This window comes from Primulina eburnea, chromosome 4 (genome assembly GCF_022965805.1).
Source record: "Primulina eburnea isolate SZY01 chromosome 4, ASM2296580v1, whole genome shotgun sequence".
Lineage (NCBI taxonomy): Eukaryota > Viridiplantae > Streptophyta > Magnoliopsida > Lamiales > Gesneriaceae > Primulina > Primulina eburnea.
The window spans coordinates 1566659-1586506 of NC_133104.1; the positions used below are offsets into that span (position 1 = coordinate 1566659).

General features: G+C 33.0%; 1 protein-coding gene and 1 long non-coding RNA gene across 5 annotated transcripts; one reads left to right on the forward strand and one right to left on the reverse strand.

Annotated features, from left to right (window-relative positions):
• Positions 1-395: 395 nt before the first annotated feature.
• On the forward strand, positions 396-10330 carry LOC140830506 (uncharacterized protein At4g17910). 4 transcript variants are annotated; one of them, XM_073193862.1, is made up of 16 exons: positions 396-549; positions 639-702; positions 785-833; positions 1191-1306; positions 3052-3125; positions 3224-3293; positions 3383-3472; positions 3772-3845; positions 4982-5069; positions 6098-6224; positions 6308-6412; positions 8732-8858; positions 8946-8997; positions 9140-9184; positions 9687-9785; positions 9975-10330. In XM_073193862.1, the coding sequence occupies exons 1-16, from the start codon at positions 512-514 to the stop codon at positions 10125-10127; spliced, it is 1371 nt and encodes a 456-aa protein (XP_073049963.1). In that variant the 5' UTR covers positions 396-511; the 3' UTR covers positions 10128-10330. The 4 variants fall into 4 exon arrangements, 2 of the variants coding, with proteins under 2 accessions (XP_073049963.1, XP_073049962.1); XM_073193861.1 differs by having other exon boundaries at positions 9712-9785; XR_012117633.1 differs by having other exon boundaries at positions 6098-6206; positions 9140-9785.
• LOC140830507 (uncharacterized) lies at positions 8945-9786 on the reverse strand. The gene is made up of 2 exons (XR_012117635.1): positions 9681-9786; positions 8945-9178 (listed from the first exon to the last, which is right to left on the reverse strand). It is a non-coding gene; the product is annotated as an uncharacterized lncRNA (long non-coding RNA).
• Positions 10331-19848: the final 9518 nt, after the last annotated feature.

The following is a 19848-nucleotide window of genomic DNA, read 5'->3' on the forward strand; positions in this document are numbered from 1 at the left end:
GATTTCAATTATTTTTCTAAATAAATAAATCAAACCAAATAAATTGAGTTTCTCTACACATTTATTTTAAAAATCAATATTATATTTTAAAGTAAATCTTCTAAGTTTTATTTATTTTTACACGCTTTGGTTATTTCAGATACTAATGAAACAACGATTTTAATTTCGTTCTGTTAATTTAGCTTTTGACAAAAAAATTTGATTGTTAGTATGTTATTATTATTATTATTATTATTATTTATATTCATCTTTGTTATCACTGTTAATGTATTATTGAATATGTATTTATTATTATTTTTATTAGTAATATTAACATAGTTTTAAGACAATTTTTTATATTAATTTTTATTATTATTACGTTGTTAAAAAATAACAAAATGTATTTCTTCCAACTAAGATCGATGAAAATTGAATATGAAAGTTTCACGAATTCGAAGCATATTTAATTGGCTTCTTCAGAATTTTAGATATCGATACGTTTTTGTTAAAATCCACAGTTAATTTCGAATCAATGGAGTCCTTCAATCCGAACAAACTTCTCAAGGAGCAGTAAGCACCATCAAAATCTATTAGATTTTGCTCAATTTTTTTTAAGAAATGTGCACTCTAACATGGTTGAAAATGGAGTTCTGTTTCAGATTTGTTAGTTACCAAACTGGATCCTCCATGCTCGAGATATTCTTCCTCATTTCAGCTCTTTCGGTGAGTTGAGTATTACGGCGTAGCCCCTTTTGTTGCCTTCTTTGTTATAATGCATTGATTTATAATCTTATGATTGTGACAGGTTTTGATTCTCATCAGACACTGCATCGGATTCAACTTCCCGGATTCTGGTTACTAAAACATTTTAGAGAGTCGAGTTATTTGTCTAGTTTGGTTGGAATGCCTATGCTAATGTTAGTGGCAAATCCAGAAATTTTGTTGGGTGGGGTGGGAATGGAGGACAGTGGGATGTTGTATGTATTTTGGGAGCAAAACATGTAGTTAGGAAACGTATTGATAAAATTTGATTTTTCCTATTCGAGATTGTTAGCCCGTGCCCAGTTAATTGTGATTTTAATCACGATAAAATCACTTTCTACCGGACAAGATCAAGAAGTTTTGTGTTGTTTTCATTAGTATTATAATCGAATAAGTTTGTCATTTCGGTTAATATTATTTAGTTGAATTATGGTGTATCATATCTTCAGGCTCTGTCAAGAAAGATGACGATGGTGGAGCTAATGGCAAGAATTTGAAAGCTTACATTATGGCCCTAATCGTTGATTATATCTGCATTGTTGTTCCTTACATCTCATTATTGACTGTGAGTATCCTTAATTCTCAGAATTCAGATTCTGTTTAATGTTGTACAATGCAACATAATATGGTGATTAGTCCTATTTTGGTGAATGATTTTGCGTGTGTGGGGTGGTGGTGGTGGCATTTGTGGTTCTTTGTACTCTTTTATTTCTATATTTATTCAAACAGTTTTTTCTCGAATGCTGATCTTAGAGTCGTTATCACTAGTAACAATTTACTATCTAAAAGTACAGAAATTAATAAACTTAGCCTAAAGTTTTCTTTGCTCAGAATTAGGCCAGAAATTCTAAATCTGAAGTTTTAGTTATCTAGGAAAGCCAAACTAAGTCCATAATTATGAACTCTTGTGCTTTTGTATACAATGAAGAGAAGTATTTTACTAGAACTATTATCCTATTCCAGTTTTGTCGCTCAAGTCCTCGTGTTACTCAAATTTTAGCTTTTCAAGCACACAGGAATTATTTATCGTGTATGATTGAGGTTCCCTTCAGTTACTATATGTTCGAAAACAATTGCCTTTTATCTCTGTCTCAAAGGTGCTTAACGGGGCCTTGCATTGTGATGCAGTAAGTTATCAAATCAGTCAATCTAAAACATAGGCCAACACAATTTGAATACCGATACAAGGATCTTGTTAATTGTTGTTTTTAGTTCATTTGAACTTGACTAAGCTTCTAAGCTAGGGATGTGAATTAGACCTCGGAAGTCTGGTAATTCTGTCAAGTCCAAGAAACCCAACCTTGCTAGAGTCTGAACCAATTGCCTGAGCTGGTTAACTGGTATGTGTTTTTAAGGGTTTCAAATCGAGCCAATTAACTTCTGTTTTTTTAGAAAAATTTCTGGGAGCAACTCTCGATCGATTAGAAAATATTGTACTATACAGTCCTACAAATTTGTACACTTATCTGACAAGATACATATATCGAAACTTTATCTCGTGAATACATTTTGTAGTCAATCACGAAAACTAGTCACGGAATTTCAAGTTGAATTTCCACTAGTGAGTTATTTTTAGGTGATATATTTTTAAAAAAGTTCTCTCTCAGTCAACTAGGACATGATTCAATTTGACCCGATTTTGAACTGGATGAGTTTTTGAAAGGGGAACCAGGCATAATGAATCAGGCTGCAATTTTACAGGTTTCTTTCCTGCTCACCTCGTCCATTTACACCCTTGGAATCTAAAATTTCATCTTCACAAGTTCTCCTACTAAAGTAACTTTACTTATTGGCTGTGAAGAGAATGTCTTTTATTCAAGGCACTCAGTTGAGCTGCATAACTCTATGAATGGGCAGGAATTCAACATATAACTATCAAAGGTGCAATTGTGCAAAGTGCGTTAAGATGTTTAGTTGCTGGGTAGCCTAGGTGCTAGGCGAGGTTCACACTTTCTCGAAGTGAGGCACACTAATTCATGATATTTAGGATTTAGATCTATGAAGTATGAATTAAAATTTATTATATAGTATATAATATGTAAAATAGAAGTTATTTTGCTCTAATAAAATAAATCAATACACGAATAAGTTCTAATTGGTCGCATGTTCTGGGACTTGAGGCTGGGCACACGCCTTTACACTTTCATGGTTCACTGTAATCAGTATGACGTCTAGTGTGTTCTTTGAAATTATGTGGTATGAATGGTGTTTATAAAAGAAGTAGAATAAGAGTTCAATGGTATTTTTCTCCATAAAACCGTGTAATTTTTGTGCTAATTCTAGTTGATCAATTTTATTAGCCTCTGACAGGTTTTGGCACAGTGGATTTATGGAAACACGTTCTTAATATTTTTTCTGCTGCTTTTCATGATAGCACATAAGAGGTAAACAAATAAGATACAAAGATTTTTATATTTTTGTTTTCAGATGAGAAGCTTGGAAGACTTCAGTCTGCAAATTGTAGTTTTAACTTTGAAAATAGATCTTCACTCTTGCAGGAAGCTGACATGGACTCAATTAGGTTTAATATCTCATCCTATAGGGTTTCCGTGGTATGTGCTTGGATGGACAGACTACCGATTTTTCTTGTCTGAAATAGATTTCATTGAAACTTTGTGATTTAAGCACACTCTCGCTGCAGATGATCGTTACGTGTTTCTGTATTCTGGCTGTTGATTTTAAAATATTTCCCAGAAGATATGCTAAAGCAGAATTTTATGGCACTAGCTTGGTAAGAACAATGTCCGATTTAAAGAGATTATGAATCTATTTGTTATATTCACTCATATGCCTTTTGCTCTATGTGCTACCTGCTATCGTTTTGATATGTTTTTAAACTAGACTTTTCTCTTTGATGGACACTCTAGTGCAATCTCGTAAATTCTAAATGATTAAGTTCGATTTGAAAATTAAAATTAATTAGGTTAATTAAGGAGTCTTATCTAGCAACAGTTGGAAATCCAAGCATCGTGTGTTCATTTATTGTGATATAGCAAGTGAACTAATTATTCATCTCCATTCCCATACCAGATGGATCTTGGAGTAGGCTCGTTTGTAGTGGCAAATTCCTTGGTCTCACGGCATGCACGTGGCATCTCTAATGTGTATGCACCTTCATTTTCTGTGCTCATCTTTTCAGTTGTCTACTAATTGAGCTTTCTCATTCTATAGCATATAGCTTTGGTCTTTTGATATGTTTTCTCCATTTCCTAAAATAGTCTTAATCATAACTTTGTGTCCTAGTTATTTTGCCTCGTTGTTTTTGACAATTTTTTTCTTACATTGAGATTATAATACATTAAGTTATTTTAAATCACTTTCCACATAAAAAAAGGCATTGGGCACACACCGTGTGTGCTTTCAATGTTTTTCGCATTAATACCAGTGCACGAGATTCGTGTGTGGCTGGATCTGGGAACTGATGCTCCAGAATCTTTTCTTGATCTACAATTAAATTGCTTTTGGAAAGATATAATATTTGTTTCTTTGGTGGAAATGAATAGCATAGTGACCTTTATCGGTTCTTGGAGCTGCCGCAACATTGCAAGTTACGTATAACAAATGGGAAAAATAAGTTACTCCTGCTGACTGAATGTTGCTATACTCAAATAATTAATTCTCTGCAACCTCGACACCTCGTGTATCTTTGGAAGTGGAATTAATGGAGGATAGACTATGATGTCACTTTACTATTTTTTACATCTCCTGGGCTATACATTGCGCCTCACCTCCTCTTAATTATTCTAAAATTTCCTTGCCATCTTCTGTTTGATTACATGCACTTGTTCAATTTGTTTTTGGTTTTCTACTTTCAAAATGATTCTGGCAAGCTATTATTTTTTAGGTTATGGTTTATTCAGTCTCTCTCTTCATTCTGCCATAGTTTCTTTGGGAATACAATAAAAGCCAAAACATTTTGAAATATGGTTGAACGTTTTAAGGCACCATTAATAAATAATTGCAAATGACCCAAATCTGCATGGAGCCTAAAATTTGAATATGATGAGGTGTTGCCGTGTTGGTCATTTTCTTTTTTAATTGTTTATACTCTATTGTACTCTGTTCAATCCATCCTGCCTATGATTCAGAACAACCTGGCCCCTGTTCTCGATCATGAATTGGTTTAACTTCTTGTCTGGCCTTTCTTCAACTCCTGATTTGAGTTACTGGTTACTTATTCTGAGTGTTTGATGTCATTGATTTGGAAATCCTGATTTCTTTCTTGTCTATGTAAATCCAGAGCAATGAAGGCTGCATTTCGTTCAACAAGTCCGCTAATTATTTTAGGATTCGCACGTCTTATATCTACATCAAGCGTCAATTATCAGGTGGGATAACAATCTTCGTCTCTGCTATTATTGATTGTTTGTAAGTTTGCATTTATGCGCGAGCAACCGCGACAGTTGTTTCATGTGCAGACATTGGCAATTTAATTTTTAAGCTAACATTTGATAGGAAAAAAACGATCAAGTAATATCCACAAACTGTTGATTTATTTTGATGAATAATGCAAGGTTTTATGTGAAACTAAGGCTCTTAAAAACTTATTCTGACATTGTCAGTATTATGTGAAAATCTTAGTGTGAAATACAAGATATATTAAATAAGTATTGTTAGATTGTTAATTTACAGAGAACTTCACTCACAGATTGAAATTTTTAGTGCTCAAGCTTTCTTGTTTTTTCCCCCTTCAAGATTTTTGTTTGCACTCTGGCACGGTCCTGCAGCTTGAATTTTTATGTACGAAGAATTCTTTTTTCATTTTTGGTTTAACGAGAAAAGGTGAAATACAAGGACACTGCGCCTCCTATTGGACAAGAAAGAAAGGGAAAATAATAATGGATATTTGTTTAATTGAAAAGTCGGGTTTAAGTCAATTTTGTAATGGTGTTACAAAGTTAGGCTTAGTTCCTGAATGAAGTTATAACAGTCTGTTTTGTCACATTATTGTTTTGTGCTGATGATTGCACAGTTCGAATTCGTTAATTGAATTGTAATATCTACCTTGTAGATGACAGAGTACTTGCATTTGTTGTAAGCCTCACATTTTCTATTTTTCTTGCTAATGCCAAACTCTATATAGACATGGGGACATCAAACGCTCCTTCAGTAAATGACTTGAATTTACATCTTTCTGGTTTAAAATGGTAACTTAACTAAGATAAATTGCACAACCATTGGAGTGTATTCCTTGCAGCTTAAAAATAGGACATGAAACCTGAAAAATTGTCTTCCTAATCCATTCAGTTCTGATTTTATCTAATCTTTTCTCTTCATATCATGATTTTTTAATCCCGAGCATGCTTTTGGTTTGTCATTTTCCAATTATTTAGGACGTTTTTTCTTCTCCTTCCAGGTTCATGTGGGGGAATATGGCGTCCACTGGAATTTCTTTTTCACCCTAGCTGCTGTGGCTATCCTCTCTTCGGTTTTTAATGTTTCAACAAGTTATTGTGGGATTCTAGGTTCTTTTATTCTCATTGGTGTGTGAGTTTTATTTTGTTACTTGTTATAAGAACTGCATGAATTGTTTTTCGATTATGGCTGAACTTTTGTGACATATCAGGTTACCAGGCTTTACTGTCGTTTGGGTTGAATCAATATATGCTTTCTGAGACAAGGGGAGTAGACATCATTAGCCAAAATAAGGAAGGAATATTTAGCATATTTGGTGAGGAACTTTGTATTTAATTTAAATTAAAGTAGATGCCCGATATCTGATGTTCATTGAAGGCACTATATTTTATGTCTTCTGATATCTTACAATATGAATTTGAGAACGATCTATGTTTAACCATATTTAATTTCTCACTCATTTGTGAATGATATAAAAAGAGTGGTTATCTAATCTCTGTAAAGAACATAAATGTTACTTCTTGTGGGGCCCGTAAAGTGAGTTGCATGCAGACTCTGTTGATATCAACTAATTTGATAATTTATTTGCTAGCTCGGAAGATGGATGGGACACCAGTTATTTTATCTATGGTTTTTAGGTGAAAGTAGTTTGTCAAAGTGATTTCATTTATATTTAGTAGATTCTCACTATATTGATCTTATCGGCAGTTTGGCACTTCAGATGGACATATTTAAGGATAGGATAAATTAAGATGACAAGTGATACTTGGACATTACCTAGAGATGAATGCTAAACTAGTTTCCTTAGAGTTAATAAATCTTATAGGATTTTGCAGTGACTGTGTGATCTCTAATCATCTAGCAAGTCTTAGTGATCTTAGAGACCAAAGTGTAATTTTGTTATGGTCTGTGTCTGTAGCGCCCTTACCCGAGCTACTACTAAACAGACTAATACGCATACAAAATTAAAACTTGATAACAACAATTAAACAGCGAAACCAAATAACTTAATCATCTTACAACCTAAACGAAAACAGAACAATAACACAGCCTTAAACATTAAACAACTATAACGAAAACATAATTTTGAACGAGAAAACGATAAACCACATAAAACCTCCACTGGATAACCACCGAAAACCCTACTGCTCTAGCCGTTGCCTAGGCCATCCGAACTGTCCAACATAATACCTGACCCATGGAATGGGGTGCCCAAGATGAAAAGCAAGGACGCGAGCGACAATCGTCTAATACGAGAATGTACGAATATACAAATTGATATGATGCATGCAAAATGCAATATGCTCGGATATCAAGGATCAAGTAAAGAATCTCATGCTCAGTCTATAGGCGCCTGAATGCGTAGTCTCTGATCTACCCTGGACGTGTTTTGGCTCCCAGACTCATCATCAAGACGTGGACCTACAATGTCCAGGTCATCAGAGCCCGCGAGTCTCGTCGGACACTGTAGCTCTCGATGCCCCATCATCCACAATGCAGAATAAGGCTGAGCGGTCCCAACAAACGATGCATATCTCAAAAGATATCAGGCTCAACATGATATGTGATACACAATATGCCAAAGCAGTAAATTATGTATCATGCAATATATAAATATGCAGCATATAAGTGTGTACACTACGCTTGAATATCTCAGTCTGTACACCACGTACCTCGCTAAAACAATCTGACAGAAAGCTTACTCGTCTGAACCTAGACAATACCAACATAATGAAATCACTAACAAACCAGATCCTGAATTACCCAACATGCTACAAAGTTCTCTCTAATGATCCTTAAATCACTATTTAAGATTTTAGGATTATACATGCGTCCGTCGTCAGCCCGCTGATGATGGCTCGATCTCAGTTCACGGACCTCTGCTCGAGTCGACACTAGTTTCGAAACTTTCCGACACCAAAATGCCCTAGAAACTGAGTAGAAAACCTGAGGTATATGGCTAGAACTCTCTCTGAAGAAAGTGATGTTGGAAACAAAAGAAATCTGCTTCCATTTATAGGTTGCATCCGGACTAGTTCAGAAAATCCGAATCAATCTTATCTGTCACATGTCAGAATTTTATTTGTCTAGTTGGATTTCTCGGGATAATGTAATTTGAAGTAGATTGGGTTGTCCATTTTAAATTCGGTGGATCCCAACAGATTGATCTCGAATTATCAATTCCTTAATAATGCTTAGTTAACTTTTTAATCATCTCTTAATTAATACTTCATTCAAAATAAGGATCCGGCCTTCGGGTCATTACAGTGTCCATGTTTCTGTTTACCAATTGTGAAAACAAAGCTTATTTAGCAATCAAAGAAATGTACTTGGAGAAATGAAGATGATCTAGCCCTGACACTGGGATATGATACTCTAGGTCTGTCTCATTCATTAAATTATGTAATTGAAGAAGTGAAACTATGATCCAGCTATAGCAGCGGGTTATAAAACTCTAGCTATGTGTAATACCGTAATTCATCACGGATATATGATTGAAGAAGTGGAAATAATTCAGCTGTAAAATTGGAATATTGAACTTAGGTTATCCCTTAAGACACTACTTCGAACATATTTGTGATTACATGGAATCTTTTGATTCTTGTATTTATTTACATATGCATATTTGCTTCAGGTTATTGGGGCATGTATCTTGTTGGTGTCCAACTAGGAAGTTATCTCTTCTTTGGAGGCAATGCTGGTACTTTAAGATCTATGAAATGGACAAGGGCTAGAGTTTGGGCCCTTTGCATTTTATTTTGGTATGGAGAATGGGTTGTGGTCTCAGCAAATGCTTCATTTTTTTCTTATTCCTTTGGTGGGCTCGGTATTTAGTTATGTTCATGCAGGTTAATCAGTTTGCTTCTGGACAAGCATGTTGAAAGAGTTTCTCGTCGGACGGTAAGATACCCCATTCTGGCTTTCTGATACACCATACCTCCACAGTAAGAGTCTTTGTTCAAATAAATTCCTATTTTGAAGGGAAAGAAATCCATAATTTTAAATGTTTCTGACCGGAAAATCTTTTTAAATTTATGCGCAGTGCAACTTAGCATATGTATCTCTTGTGCTGGCTACCAACCTTCAGGTAACCAAATCCATATTTGCTGCAAGAGAGCATGAATTATCTTCTCTGCAAATTAAGACCAAGAACTTTAGCCCTGTTTGCAATGATATCCACATACAAAGAAGATCGACAATTATAATAATTATAGTGGTGATCATAACTCAAGAAGTTATGTGTACACAGTTAAACTTCCCGAAGATGTCTTTCTAATGTTGAAACTTTGGAATGTTTCATTTACATATTTTGTACTATATTATTATTCTATTCTGGCATTAGAGTCGATTTATGATAGATTTCATCTGTTGTTAGCTTGCACTCTCAATCACGCCATTTCATTTTTGTTCCTGTTTTCAAGTATGATTGTGCAACGTGTTTCCTATTTGATTTAATCCCAGCCAATTTTTGTGATGGCAGTTAGTTGTTTTTATTGGGAAGAGAGGGTGTTTTTTCAATTTGGCACTCCAAGACTCCTCTATTTTATTTTATTTTTTGGGCCGTTTTGCTATAAAAACGTAACCTTCAGGTATTAGCCATTCTGATGCTATCAGACTATGTACCTGGAAGTAAAAGTTCAGTTCTTGAAGAAGCATTTAACAAGAACCTACTCGCAACTTTTCTTCTGGTTAGTTGATTGCTTTTATATACTCTGTACAATTTGTTGTTTTGTTTCGTCTCTTATCTCATGATAATTACCATGTTCCAGTTGAACTTTTAGGTTATGAGAAACATTGGTGACTAGTATAGTTGCAAAGCATTTGAAACGGTTTTGGTAACTTCGGAGTCTTACATGTGACATATCTGGTACGTGCAGGCCAACGTTCTTACCGGGTTGGTGAATTTGTCCATTGATACATTGTCTGTGTCCCCTATCTCAGCTCTGGTAATCTTGTTCGCCTACGCTTTTGTTTTATCTTTTGCTGTTGGATTTGCCGATTATCTTGGCATAAAGTTCAAGTTTTGGTAGTGAATCATGTGCTAAGTTTATTGTCGAGAAAAATATTCCGCCTTGCAATTTTTTCAATCCTATCTCTCAAAAATCTTGTGATCTCGAGTCTCATCTTTGCTAGTTTCAAATTAGTGTAATCTCCATCATTTATTCATGTATAAACCAAAAACAACTTCAATAGCGATCGAAAAACGGAAATAAATATACGGGATTCCACTCTATTAGTTGTTGATTTTCTCTAGCGATGTTCTTTTCTTCATAACACGAAGTATATTGTAAAATCGAATGTGTTAAAATTTTAAAATTGAATTGATAAAATGTATGTCTATGTCTAGATTTATTTCTGTTGTTTTTGTATGTTTGTTTTTGAAAATTAGTATTTTTAAAAAATGTTGAGGATAGTAGATTGTTTGATTTAATTTGTTTTCAGGAGAATAAAATATTATTAAAAACGAATTCTCAAAATATAAAACATTAATGATTTATCATGGTTATTTTGGCTGTTAAAAAAGAAAATCACACTACCTACACTTTTCAAGAAATATAAGTTTTAAAATTTCCTTCGAAATAATTTTTTCCACTCATCTATGACTTTTTTCGTTATTATCAAGAGACTCCACCCCACCACCCCCCCCCTCCCCCCCCCCCCCAAAATTAAAAAAATTTAAATTATATGATTGTGTGATTGGGTCCCAAAGATGAATCATCTCTAATTAATATTTATTCGTACAGTATTTTTTGTTTCATTTCACGCTTAGTATGTCACAAAGATCTGTCATGATTTATTAGTTTATATGACATTAAAATCGTGATTTGATATGAAATCTCGTACTCGAGATTATGACAAACCTCCACCCAACTTAAAAGTCATTATTTTGAAAAAAATGACGTTAATTACTCCAACATATTAAGGTAATCCACCCAAATAATTAGATGATTAAATTTAAGAAATCTATCATGCTGAAATTGGTGATAATTAAGTCTAAAATATATATAATTTTTTTTTAAAAAAAAGAAGTTTAACTAAAATATTCACGAACCAAATTTGAAAATAGGCAAACCCACTTGTTTTCATTAGTAAAACCTCTTCATAATATGACAAATAACTTTATGTCAGCATCATCCGAGCCACGTTTGGATTTCAAAAACAACATTATCATTTATTTATCTTATCCTACGAAAAAATAATTTAGAAAATAAGGTAAAGAAGATGATATTATTTTTAATTATTTTATACTTAATTGGCCTTTTCACATTAGATTCCGTAGGCCATGACGGCAGTCACCATGTCACATTAAACTTTAAACATTGTACATTAAACTTTAAACATTGTATAAATTAAATCCAAGGACAACAATTAAAAATGTTCAAAATTAATTTTGGTTTATTAAAAAAATTTATATAAAGTATCTTACAATAAGATCATGATTTGAGGGTACTTTAAATAGTTGGAGTCGATAATTCGGAGGCAAACAAAAGTAGTTTGAACTTGAAAATTGTTTGTTATATTCGAGCTTAGAATCGAGTTTTATTAATTAATGAGAAAATATTTTGTAAGACGGTCTCATGGGTCTATAATCGTGAGACAGATAGACATGATTCATAACTATCATGACTAGTAGTAGTTTAAACATAAAAAAATAATATTTTTCATGAATTGAGTCGAATCGGAGATTTGTCTTACAAAATTGATCAGTGAGATTGTCTCGCATGAATTTCTATTTTAATTAATCTTAAAATTTTTGATAGACTTTGTGAGTTGCTAAAGATTGCCTTATTGTGTTAAATTCTATGCAAACTCAATCAAAATCAACCTCCATTACAATCAGGACTTTTGAATCCCAATTATGTTTATTTTAATCAATTAATACGTTTCAATAAAATGTTCTTTCAAACTCCAATTTTATAATATCTTGGAAGTAAGACTATTTCAAATATAAAGCTAGTATATCATATAAGGCAAAAATTTGTATGAGACGATCTCACGAGTCGAACTTATGAGACGGATCTTTTATTTGGGTCATCCATGAAAAAGTATTATTTTTTATGCCTAAAGTATTACTTTTTATTGTGAATATGGGTAGGGTTGACCCGTCTCACAGATTAGTATCCGTGAGACGGTCTCACATGTGACTCACTCATCATATAAATAGTCGCAAGAAACCCTTAAATATACTAGATTAAATTTTAAATAATCAATATTAAATATTTGGCAAAAAATTGTGTGAGACGGTCTCACGGGTCGTATTTGTGAGACAGATCTCTTATTTGGGTCACCTACGAAAAAGTAGGTAAAAACTTGTGTGAGACGGACTCACGGGTCGTATTTGTGAGACGGGTCTCTTATTTGGATCACCCATGAAAAAGTATTACTTTTTATGCTAATGATGTGTTTGGTTGAGTGAATTAAATAAGGATAGATTAATAGTCCAATATTTATCGTTAAAATTTTAAGTTATTTTAATAATCGTTTTGACCCTGTTTAAGATCCAATTTTATGGATAACTATTTGATTAATAAAATTGGATCTTAAACCGGGTTAAAATGATTATTAAAACATCTTAAAATTTTAACGATAAATATTAGGACTATTAATCTATCCTTATTTAATTCACCCAATCAAACACACCCTAAGAGTATTACTTTTTATTGTGAATATGGGTAGGGTTGACCTGTCTCACGGATCACATGAGACCCACTCGAAAAAGTATTACTTTTTATGCTAAGAATATTACTTTTTATTGTGAATATGAGTAGGATTGACCCGTCTCACAGATTATGATCCGTGAGACGGTTTCACGTGAGATCCACTAATAAAGGCAAAAACTTGTGTGAGACGGTCTCACGGGTCATATTCGTGAGACGGATCTCTTATTTGGGTCACCCATGAAAAAGTATTACTTTTTATGCTAAGAGTATTACTTTTTATTGTGAATATGGGTAGGGTTGACCCGTCTCACGGATTATGACCCGTGAGACGGTCTTACATAAGACTCACTCTAATATAAATATATAATTCTATATCTATATCATTTCCTTTTATTTAAAATTAAATTAATTATATTCCATTAAAAATATTATTTTATACACACAATTATTATCTTTGCACAACGCGTGTGCATTTTATTAAGCACATACTCATGCATGCCCATTAGTGGATCCTCTCAATTTGGGCAACACATTGAGATAATCTTTTAGTTGTCAACCACTCGAATTGTTCAATAATCCCACTTGGCCACTTAAAATAAGATATATTGCTTATTATATGTATTAAATTGGCTTAGTAGATGCACATTTTGTGGCGATATCGACTAGAAAATTTGACAAAAATATGTGAGATAAGTCACAATTTATTAGGATTCTATTCATATAATCTAAATCTAGCAAACGCAAAGAAAAATTTCGACCAGATGGACTTGTTTTCTAGATCGATTATAATCATTACACATCAATAAATTGATGTGAAGTGAATTTGGAAAGCATGAAATCAAGATCATCAAACAATTAAATGACAAAAACTTTTGTAAGACGGTCTCATGGGTCGTATTTCGTGAGACATATCTTTTATTTGGGTTATCATGAAAAAATATTACTTTTTATGTTAAGAGTATTACTTTTTATTGTGAATATCAGTAGAGTTGACATGTCTCACAGATAAAGATTTAAGATACCGTCTCACAAAATATCTACTCCAACTAAATATATTTGATAATTAATTATTCTAAACGAGTGAACCCAAACACATTTTTGTGCTATCTCAATGGTTTTGTATCGGTGAAATATTTTATAGTTACGTTTGAATGGTTGGATTTGATTGATTTCAAATTTGTGATGGTTTGAGTGAAGGAGTGGAAGTGTATTTTTGAAGGAAAGATGAAGAAAGGCTTTCCATTTCTTTCACTCAAACTATCACAAATCCGTTAAAATACTTCCTCAAATCAAAATTTTCCTTTCCAATCAAATTCATCACCCAATCCTAATTATTTCAAAGAGTGGATCTCATATGAAACCGTCTCACGGATCACAATCTGTGAGACGGGTTAACTCTACCCATATTCACAATAAAATGTAATACTCTTAGCATAAAAAAATAATACTTTTTCATGGGTGATCCAAACAAGAGATCTGTCTCACAAATACGATCCGTGAGACCGTCTCACACAAGTTTTTGCCTATTTCAAAATACACAAAAACTCTCGTGACACTGTTTCATGAGGTAATTTTGTGAGACAACAACAATATTATTGTTTATTGTAAATATGAATAGAGTTGACTCCTCAATCTCAAAAAGATCTGCTGTTCAAAATTCAAAATATATTATAAGAATATGAGAAGATTCTAGATATTTTGATTTATAAGAATAAATGGGATTTGAATAAATAAATTAACCCAAAAAAATTCTCTATCAAGTAAATAAGATTTGCTAATTTTACTCCAACCAGAAACTAGTGGGTGAATACTCCATATTTCTGCCTAATTAGCCGCCTGACGGAAATTGACCAAATGCAGCGCACAAATTCCCTGTCGGTAATGTATTTGCTAAACCAATTTCCACTAAACTTTTTATTTCCAATATATTTTTTATTCAATTTATTTTTCGTATTTTATTTTATCTCAGTATATATATTCACATGTATAATGTAAAATGTATTTTTTTTTTCAAAAGGTATTTATTAGATTTAGAATAAATTGATGGCTTGGATTGATTCCAGCCGCACCAATTATGAACCAGATATGATAGTCATATGAATGGTTGATTACATACTACATGTAGGGATATTATTTCCATGATAAAATCAATGACCCAAATTTAGTCATACATATATGAGGTCCACAATTTTTTTTTAAAATCACATCTGTGTGTGAACCTTGTCTATCCAAACCATGTGGGGAGTGTCCTCACATATATCGTCGACTTAACCCATAGGAATCCAATTAAATTCACCCTATCGAACAAACATGTGATCTAAAGACATGAAATTATTCGTCATGTGAGCAATAATTACTCAGTTTATTATTTGCCGTAATTTATGCAAAAGAATGATTCAAATATATATAGCATTTTAGTGTATGCATTATTTAAGAAATTAGAGTTGCATTATTACCTATGATATAACTTTATAAAATAATAATATCTAGTCGATTGAGTAATTTTTGTAATTAATGAGATGTTATACACTAAAAATCCATTGACCATCGTCGGTTCCACATAAAAAAAAACAGGCATGACATTTGTATCTAGATCTGGACAGGGACCGGTTAAAGTGTAGGTTTGCTTCGGACTTGGCGGGTTACGATCGGGAAAATCTTGACCCTTAACGTAGAATCTTCCTACGGTCTAGGTTCTGAATCCGATGGTCCGGGTCCAGGTCCGGGTTTGGATTGAGGTTGGGGTTCGAATCTTGGTTAATCGCTAGATCCGTGTCAGTCCTTATGTTTTTAAAAAAAATATTATTAATTGTTAATTTAAATTTAAAGTATCACAAAAAATGTTGGAATTTGTAGGATTAATAAATGAAAAATAAGCAAGAAAGTTAATGAAAACTCGAAATGATGAAACCGAGGTTCGAAATTGGACTCAAAGCTCGAAAAGGAGCTGCCTGAAAAATCCAAGCAACGTGGTCCAGGCAAGTGCTGGGGAGGCTAAATTGCCTAACGCATTGTTTCATGAACCAGTATTCAAATACAACGAAAAATATATATAAAAAAATGCTTGCACTTACATAGTATAACCGTATAACCATATAAGTTGCCTACGTATCTTTTATCAAAACCCTTATAGTTCTCTTACATTTACATACTTACCTTTAGGAGCGGTGTGGCTCAAGTGGAAGAGCCATCTCACGGATCTTAATCTGTGAGACGGGTCAACCCTATGAATATTCACAATAAAAAGTAATACTCTTAGCATAAAAAATAATACTTTGTCATGAATTACCCAAATAAGAGACCCGTCTCACAAATACGACCCGTGAGACCGTCTCACACAAGTTTTTGCCCAAGTGGAATATCCCAAATTTTGTCAAAACCCGAAATACCCGATCGAGCACCCGAAAACCCGATTTGTTTTTAATTCAAAAATAGCTGTGAGATCATTTGGAATATCCCATGTTTTGTCCTTTTGAAATTTGAAGATTCAATTACAACACTCGAGGTGAATGTTGAAAACTTGAAATCTTTTCTCCCTCTCTCTGGTCAAGCGGGCGGTCGACATACAACTTCTTTGTCCCCGAGTTTATCTAACATGAGCTTGACTCGCTTATCTGGTTCAAGTCTCATGAAAATGTCTTGATTACTGCTGTTAAAAAAATATAAGTTTATTATTATTATTTTTTTTAAAAAAAAAAGACTTCCCGAACCCGATCTTATCGGGTACTCGACTAGTCGGTAGTCACATTGACCATCGTTGATCCACAAAAAAAAAAAAAAACAGGTATGAAATTTGTATCTGACCAGGCTACGGACCGGTTTCATTTTGGATTCGCGTCGGACCTGGCAGGTTACCGTCGGGAAAATCTTGACCCGTAACGTAGAATCGTCCTACGGTCTAGGTTCTGAACTCGATGGTTCGGGTCCAGGTTGGGGTTGGGGTCCGGGTTCGAATCTTAGTTAATCGTCGGATCCGTGTCAGTCCTTATGTTTTTTTAAATATTATTAATTGTTAATTTAAATTTTAAAGAAAAAATAATGTAGGAATTTGTAGGATTAATGAATGAAAAATACGCAAGAAATTTAAGGAAAACTCAAATGATAGAAAATGTATACCCGAAATACCCGATCGAGTACCTGAAAACCCGATTTTTTTTTTAAAATACAAAAATAGCTATGAGATCATTTGGAATATCACAAATTTTGTCCTTAGAAGAATGAGGTAGAGTTTAGATAGAAAGTATTCCCAGAAGATGTCAAGAAAAAATATAAAAAAAAAAAAAATAAAATGAAAATCTTTTGACATGGTGAGATAAAAATCAACCCAAAGTCAAAATTAAAATCAAGGAAGACAAATGGTATAAATTTTTCAGATGTGAGCTTATCCTGATGAACATAATTGATAAAAAAAAAGATATGCAGAGTGTTATCAATGAACATCTGGACATTTGTTTAATCAAAACAGTAATTTCACCATATAGCAGTCTATGCTTTCTTGTAAGAAATCATGATGATATAAAAAGAAACAAACTCAGTTTGATTGTTAATTATCAAAAAAATAATAAAATCTTGGCGTTTGATGGATATTTTATATCTAGTAGAGAACATTTGATTAGTTATATGCGCAACACCAAAATATTATATAAATTTGATTGTAAGTCTGTATTCTACCAAATTCGGATGGAAGAAGAAAGTAATAAATTAACTGATTTCTTCATACCACAATGACACTATATTTGGGAAGTCTTATCAATGAGATTGATTAATTCACGCCAGATATTTCAAAGAAAAATTGATAATCTATTTAAAGATTATTTTAAATTCATGTTTGTTTGTATTGACGATGTTTAATAGCATCTAAAAATATAGAAGAACATATTAAACATTTAAGAGATTTTATCTAAACTTTGTAAGAAAAAATGACAGGTTTTGTCAAAGAAAGCAGTCATTGTTACAAGAAAAATTGAATTATTTGAAATAGAAATCGACGAGTTGAGAATAATTTATCAAGAACACATAGTATAAAATGTGCAAAAATTTCCAAATGTGTGAATCGAAAAGAAATAACTTCAAAGATTTTTAAGATTTGTTAATTTTGATGGGATGTTTATTAAAAACCTAACAAAACAAGGAAAAATATTTAGTTCATTATTGGAAAAATATACAAGATTTATATGGACAAAAGTACATACAAATTAACTTAGCCAACTAAAAGAAATTTGTAAAAACTTAAAAAAAAATAATTATTCCTCTAGATAAAGATGATCTGGTATTATACACAAATGTAAGTGATCATTGATGGGTAACAGTTTTAACAAAACTCACACCAGAAGAAGAACAATCATGCATGTATTGCAGTGGTCTATTATCAGAAGCATAAGTCATATGATTACATATCAATGAAAAAGAATTTTATGCAGTAAAAAAAAGCTTTCGAAAAATGACCATTATTGTATCTAGCAAAGAAATTTGCTTTAAAGGTTGATAATGAAGAAGCAAAAGCTTTCTTGAAAAATATAATAAAATCTAGAACCAAGAGGCTAGATTATTAAGGTGGTAAGTTTTATTCTAAAATTATATTTTTGATATTGTGATTATTAAATCTCGTAAAAATATTCTTGCAGATTTCTTAACAAGAGATGAACATCGGTGATATCAATGTCATCATAAAAATACAGAAGCATTTGATGGAACACCTTGAAATGCTTCAAAACGAGTTTAACAAGCTTGCCCTAAATGCAGAAGTTGCAGGTAGACTACAATAAGCCAATAAAATAATTGTTTTTGATCGAATTACAGAATGTTTATAGGCTTATACCTAGCTATCGTATGTAATGCAAAGATCTATCATCCAAGACATTGAGAAGCCCTTGGTTTCCAAATTGAGTTTTCGAGTATAGGACTTTATGCCTGTAGCAGGGGATTCAAGTACCCCTAGCACAAGTGTTAAGTCGAGATTATCTCCAGATGAGTCGGCCAAAACAAAAATTGAGACTTCAGTTCCTTATCTCGAGTTTTCAAGTCAATCTTTCATCTCGAGGATCGAAGAGGGAGATATCAACCTTAGACCTCATTCAGACAAAGGTAAATCTAAGGTTGATACTCATGAATATACAATTTCTCCATTTCAGGTATAATAATTTAATTGAAAGAAATTAAAAAAAAAAAGAATAGGCAATTAAACCCAGCCACAATACGGGTTGATGTAGCAGAAAAATATCTCAGGGTATGGATAAAACAAAATTCATTTCCAAAGGAAGTCAAGACATGATATGAATGCGAGGCTTTTGCCTCGGTTTATACTGCATAACCCAGCTTTCAGGAAATTTCAGGATTGCCCATGTGGATTCAGGAAGTTGTTTATGAAACATGGACAAACAACGACTGTTTTCTAGATGAGACATTTGGGGGATATACTTTTTCAGCACAACACCAGAACCAGTCAGAAAAAGCTCACACGAAGCTTTTCATTTTATCAAGCCATGGAGTTCAGATGCAAATATTCAGAAATTTATTAAAGATCATCCAATAGAATAAATACCCCATGTTGCTTCATTAACTAAAGATGACATCTCTATCAGAAGAGCAAGAGTCTATGAGTATATCAAACCGAGATGTACAAAGTTAAATTTTCATTTTTTCATAATTTTGTAAATCGGTCTTTCCAATTAAACACTATGACAGAAAAACAACAAGTTTTGTAGAAGATTTATTTGAAAAGAAAAGAAATCTTCTGTAGAATAGCAAGCTGTTGAGGATGAGAGAAAAACGCCGAAAATTCTGTAACATGGCTCATGTGAGAAGATGATTAGAAAGCATCTACTCAGAATGCCCGAAAAAAAAGATTCAGAATTTGGGAAATGTTTTCGGCCAAGATATAACCGAAAGCATAATGCAGAGACAAGTCTAAATGGTGAAGGACCACAAAAAAAAATTCATCCGGGACCATACAAAAGCAGAAGATTATCCGTCAAAGATAAAATAGACTTGTGATCCAACACTCCATTAGTGGAGGATGGACCATACTAAAGGACGATTGCACTAACTAGTGGAAGATGAACTACTCAACCACCTATAAAGACAAGCCACC

Coding starts and splice junctions, on each gene's coding strand:
- LOC140830506 (XM_073193862.1), top strand. CDS start 512: ATGGAGTCCTTCAATCCGAACAAACTTCTCAAGGAGCA. Junction 3,126..3,223: donor TTCATGATAGCACATAAGAG/GTAAACAAATAA, acceptor CTTTGAAAATAG/ATCTTCACTCTTGCAGGAAG. Junction 3,294..3,382: donor CATCCTATAGGGTTTCCGTG/GTATGTGCTTGG, acceptor CTCTCGCTGCAG/ATGATCGTTACGTGTTTCTG.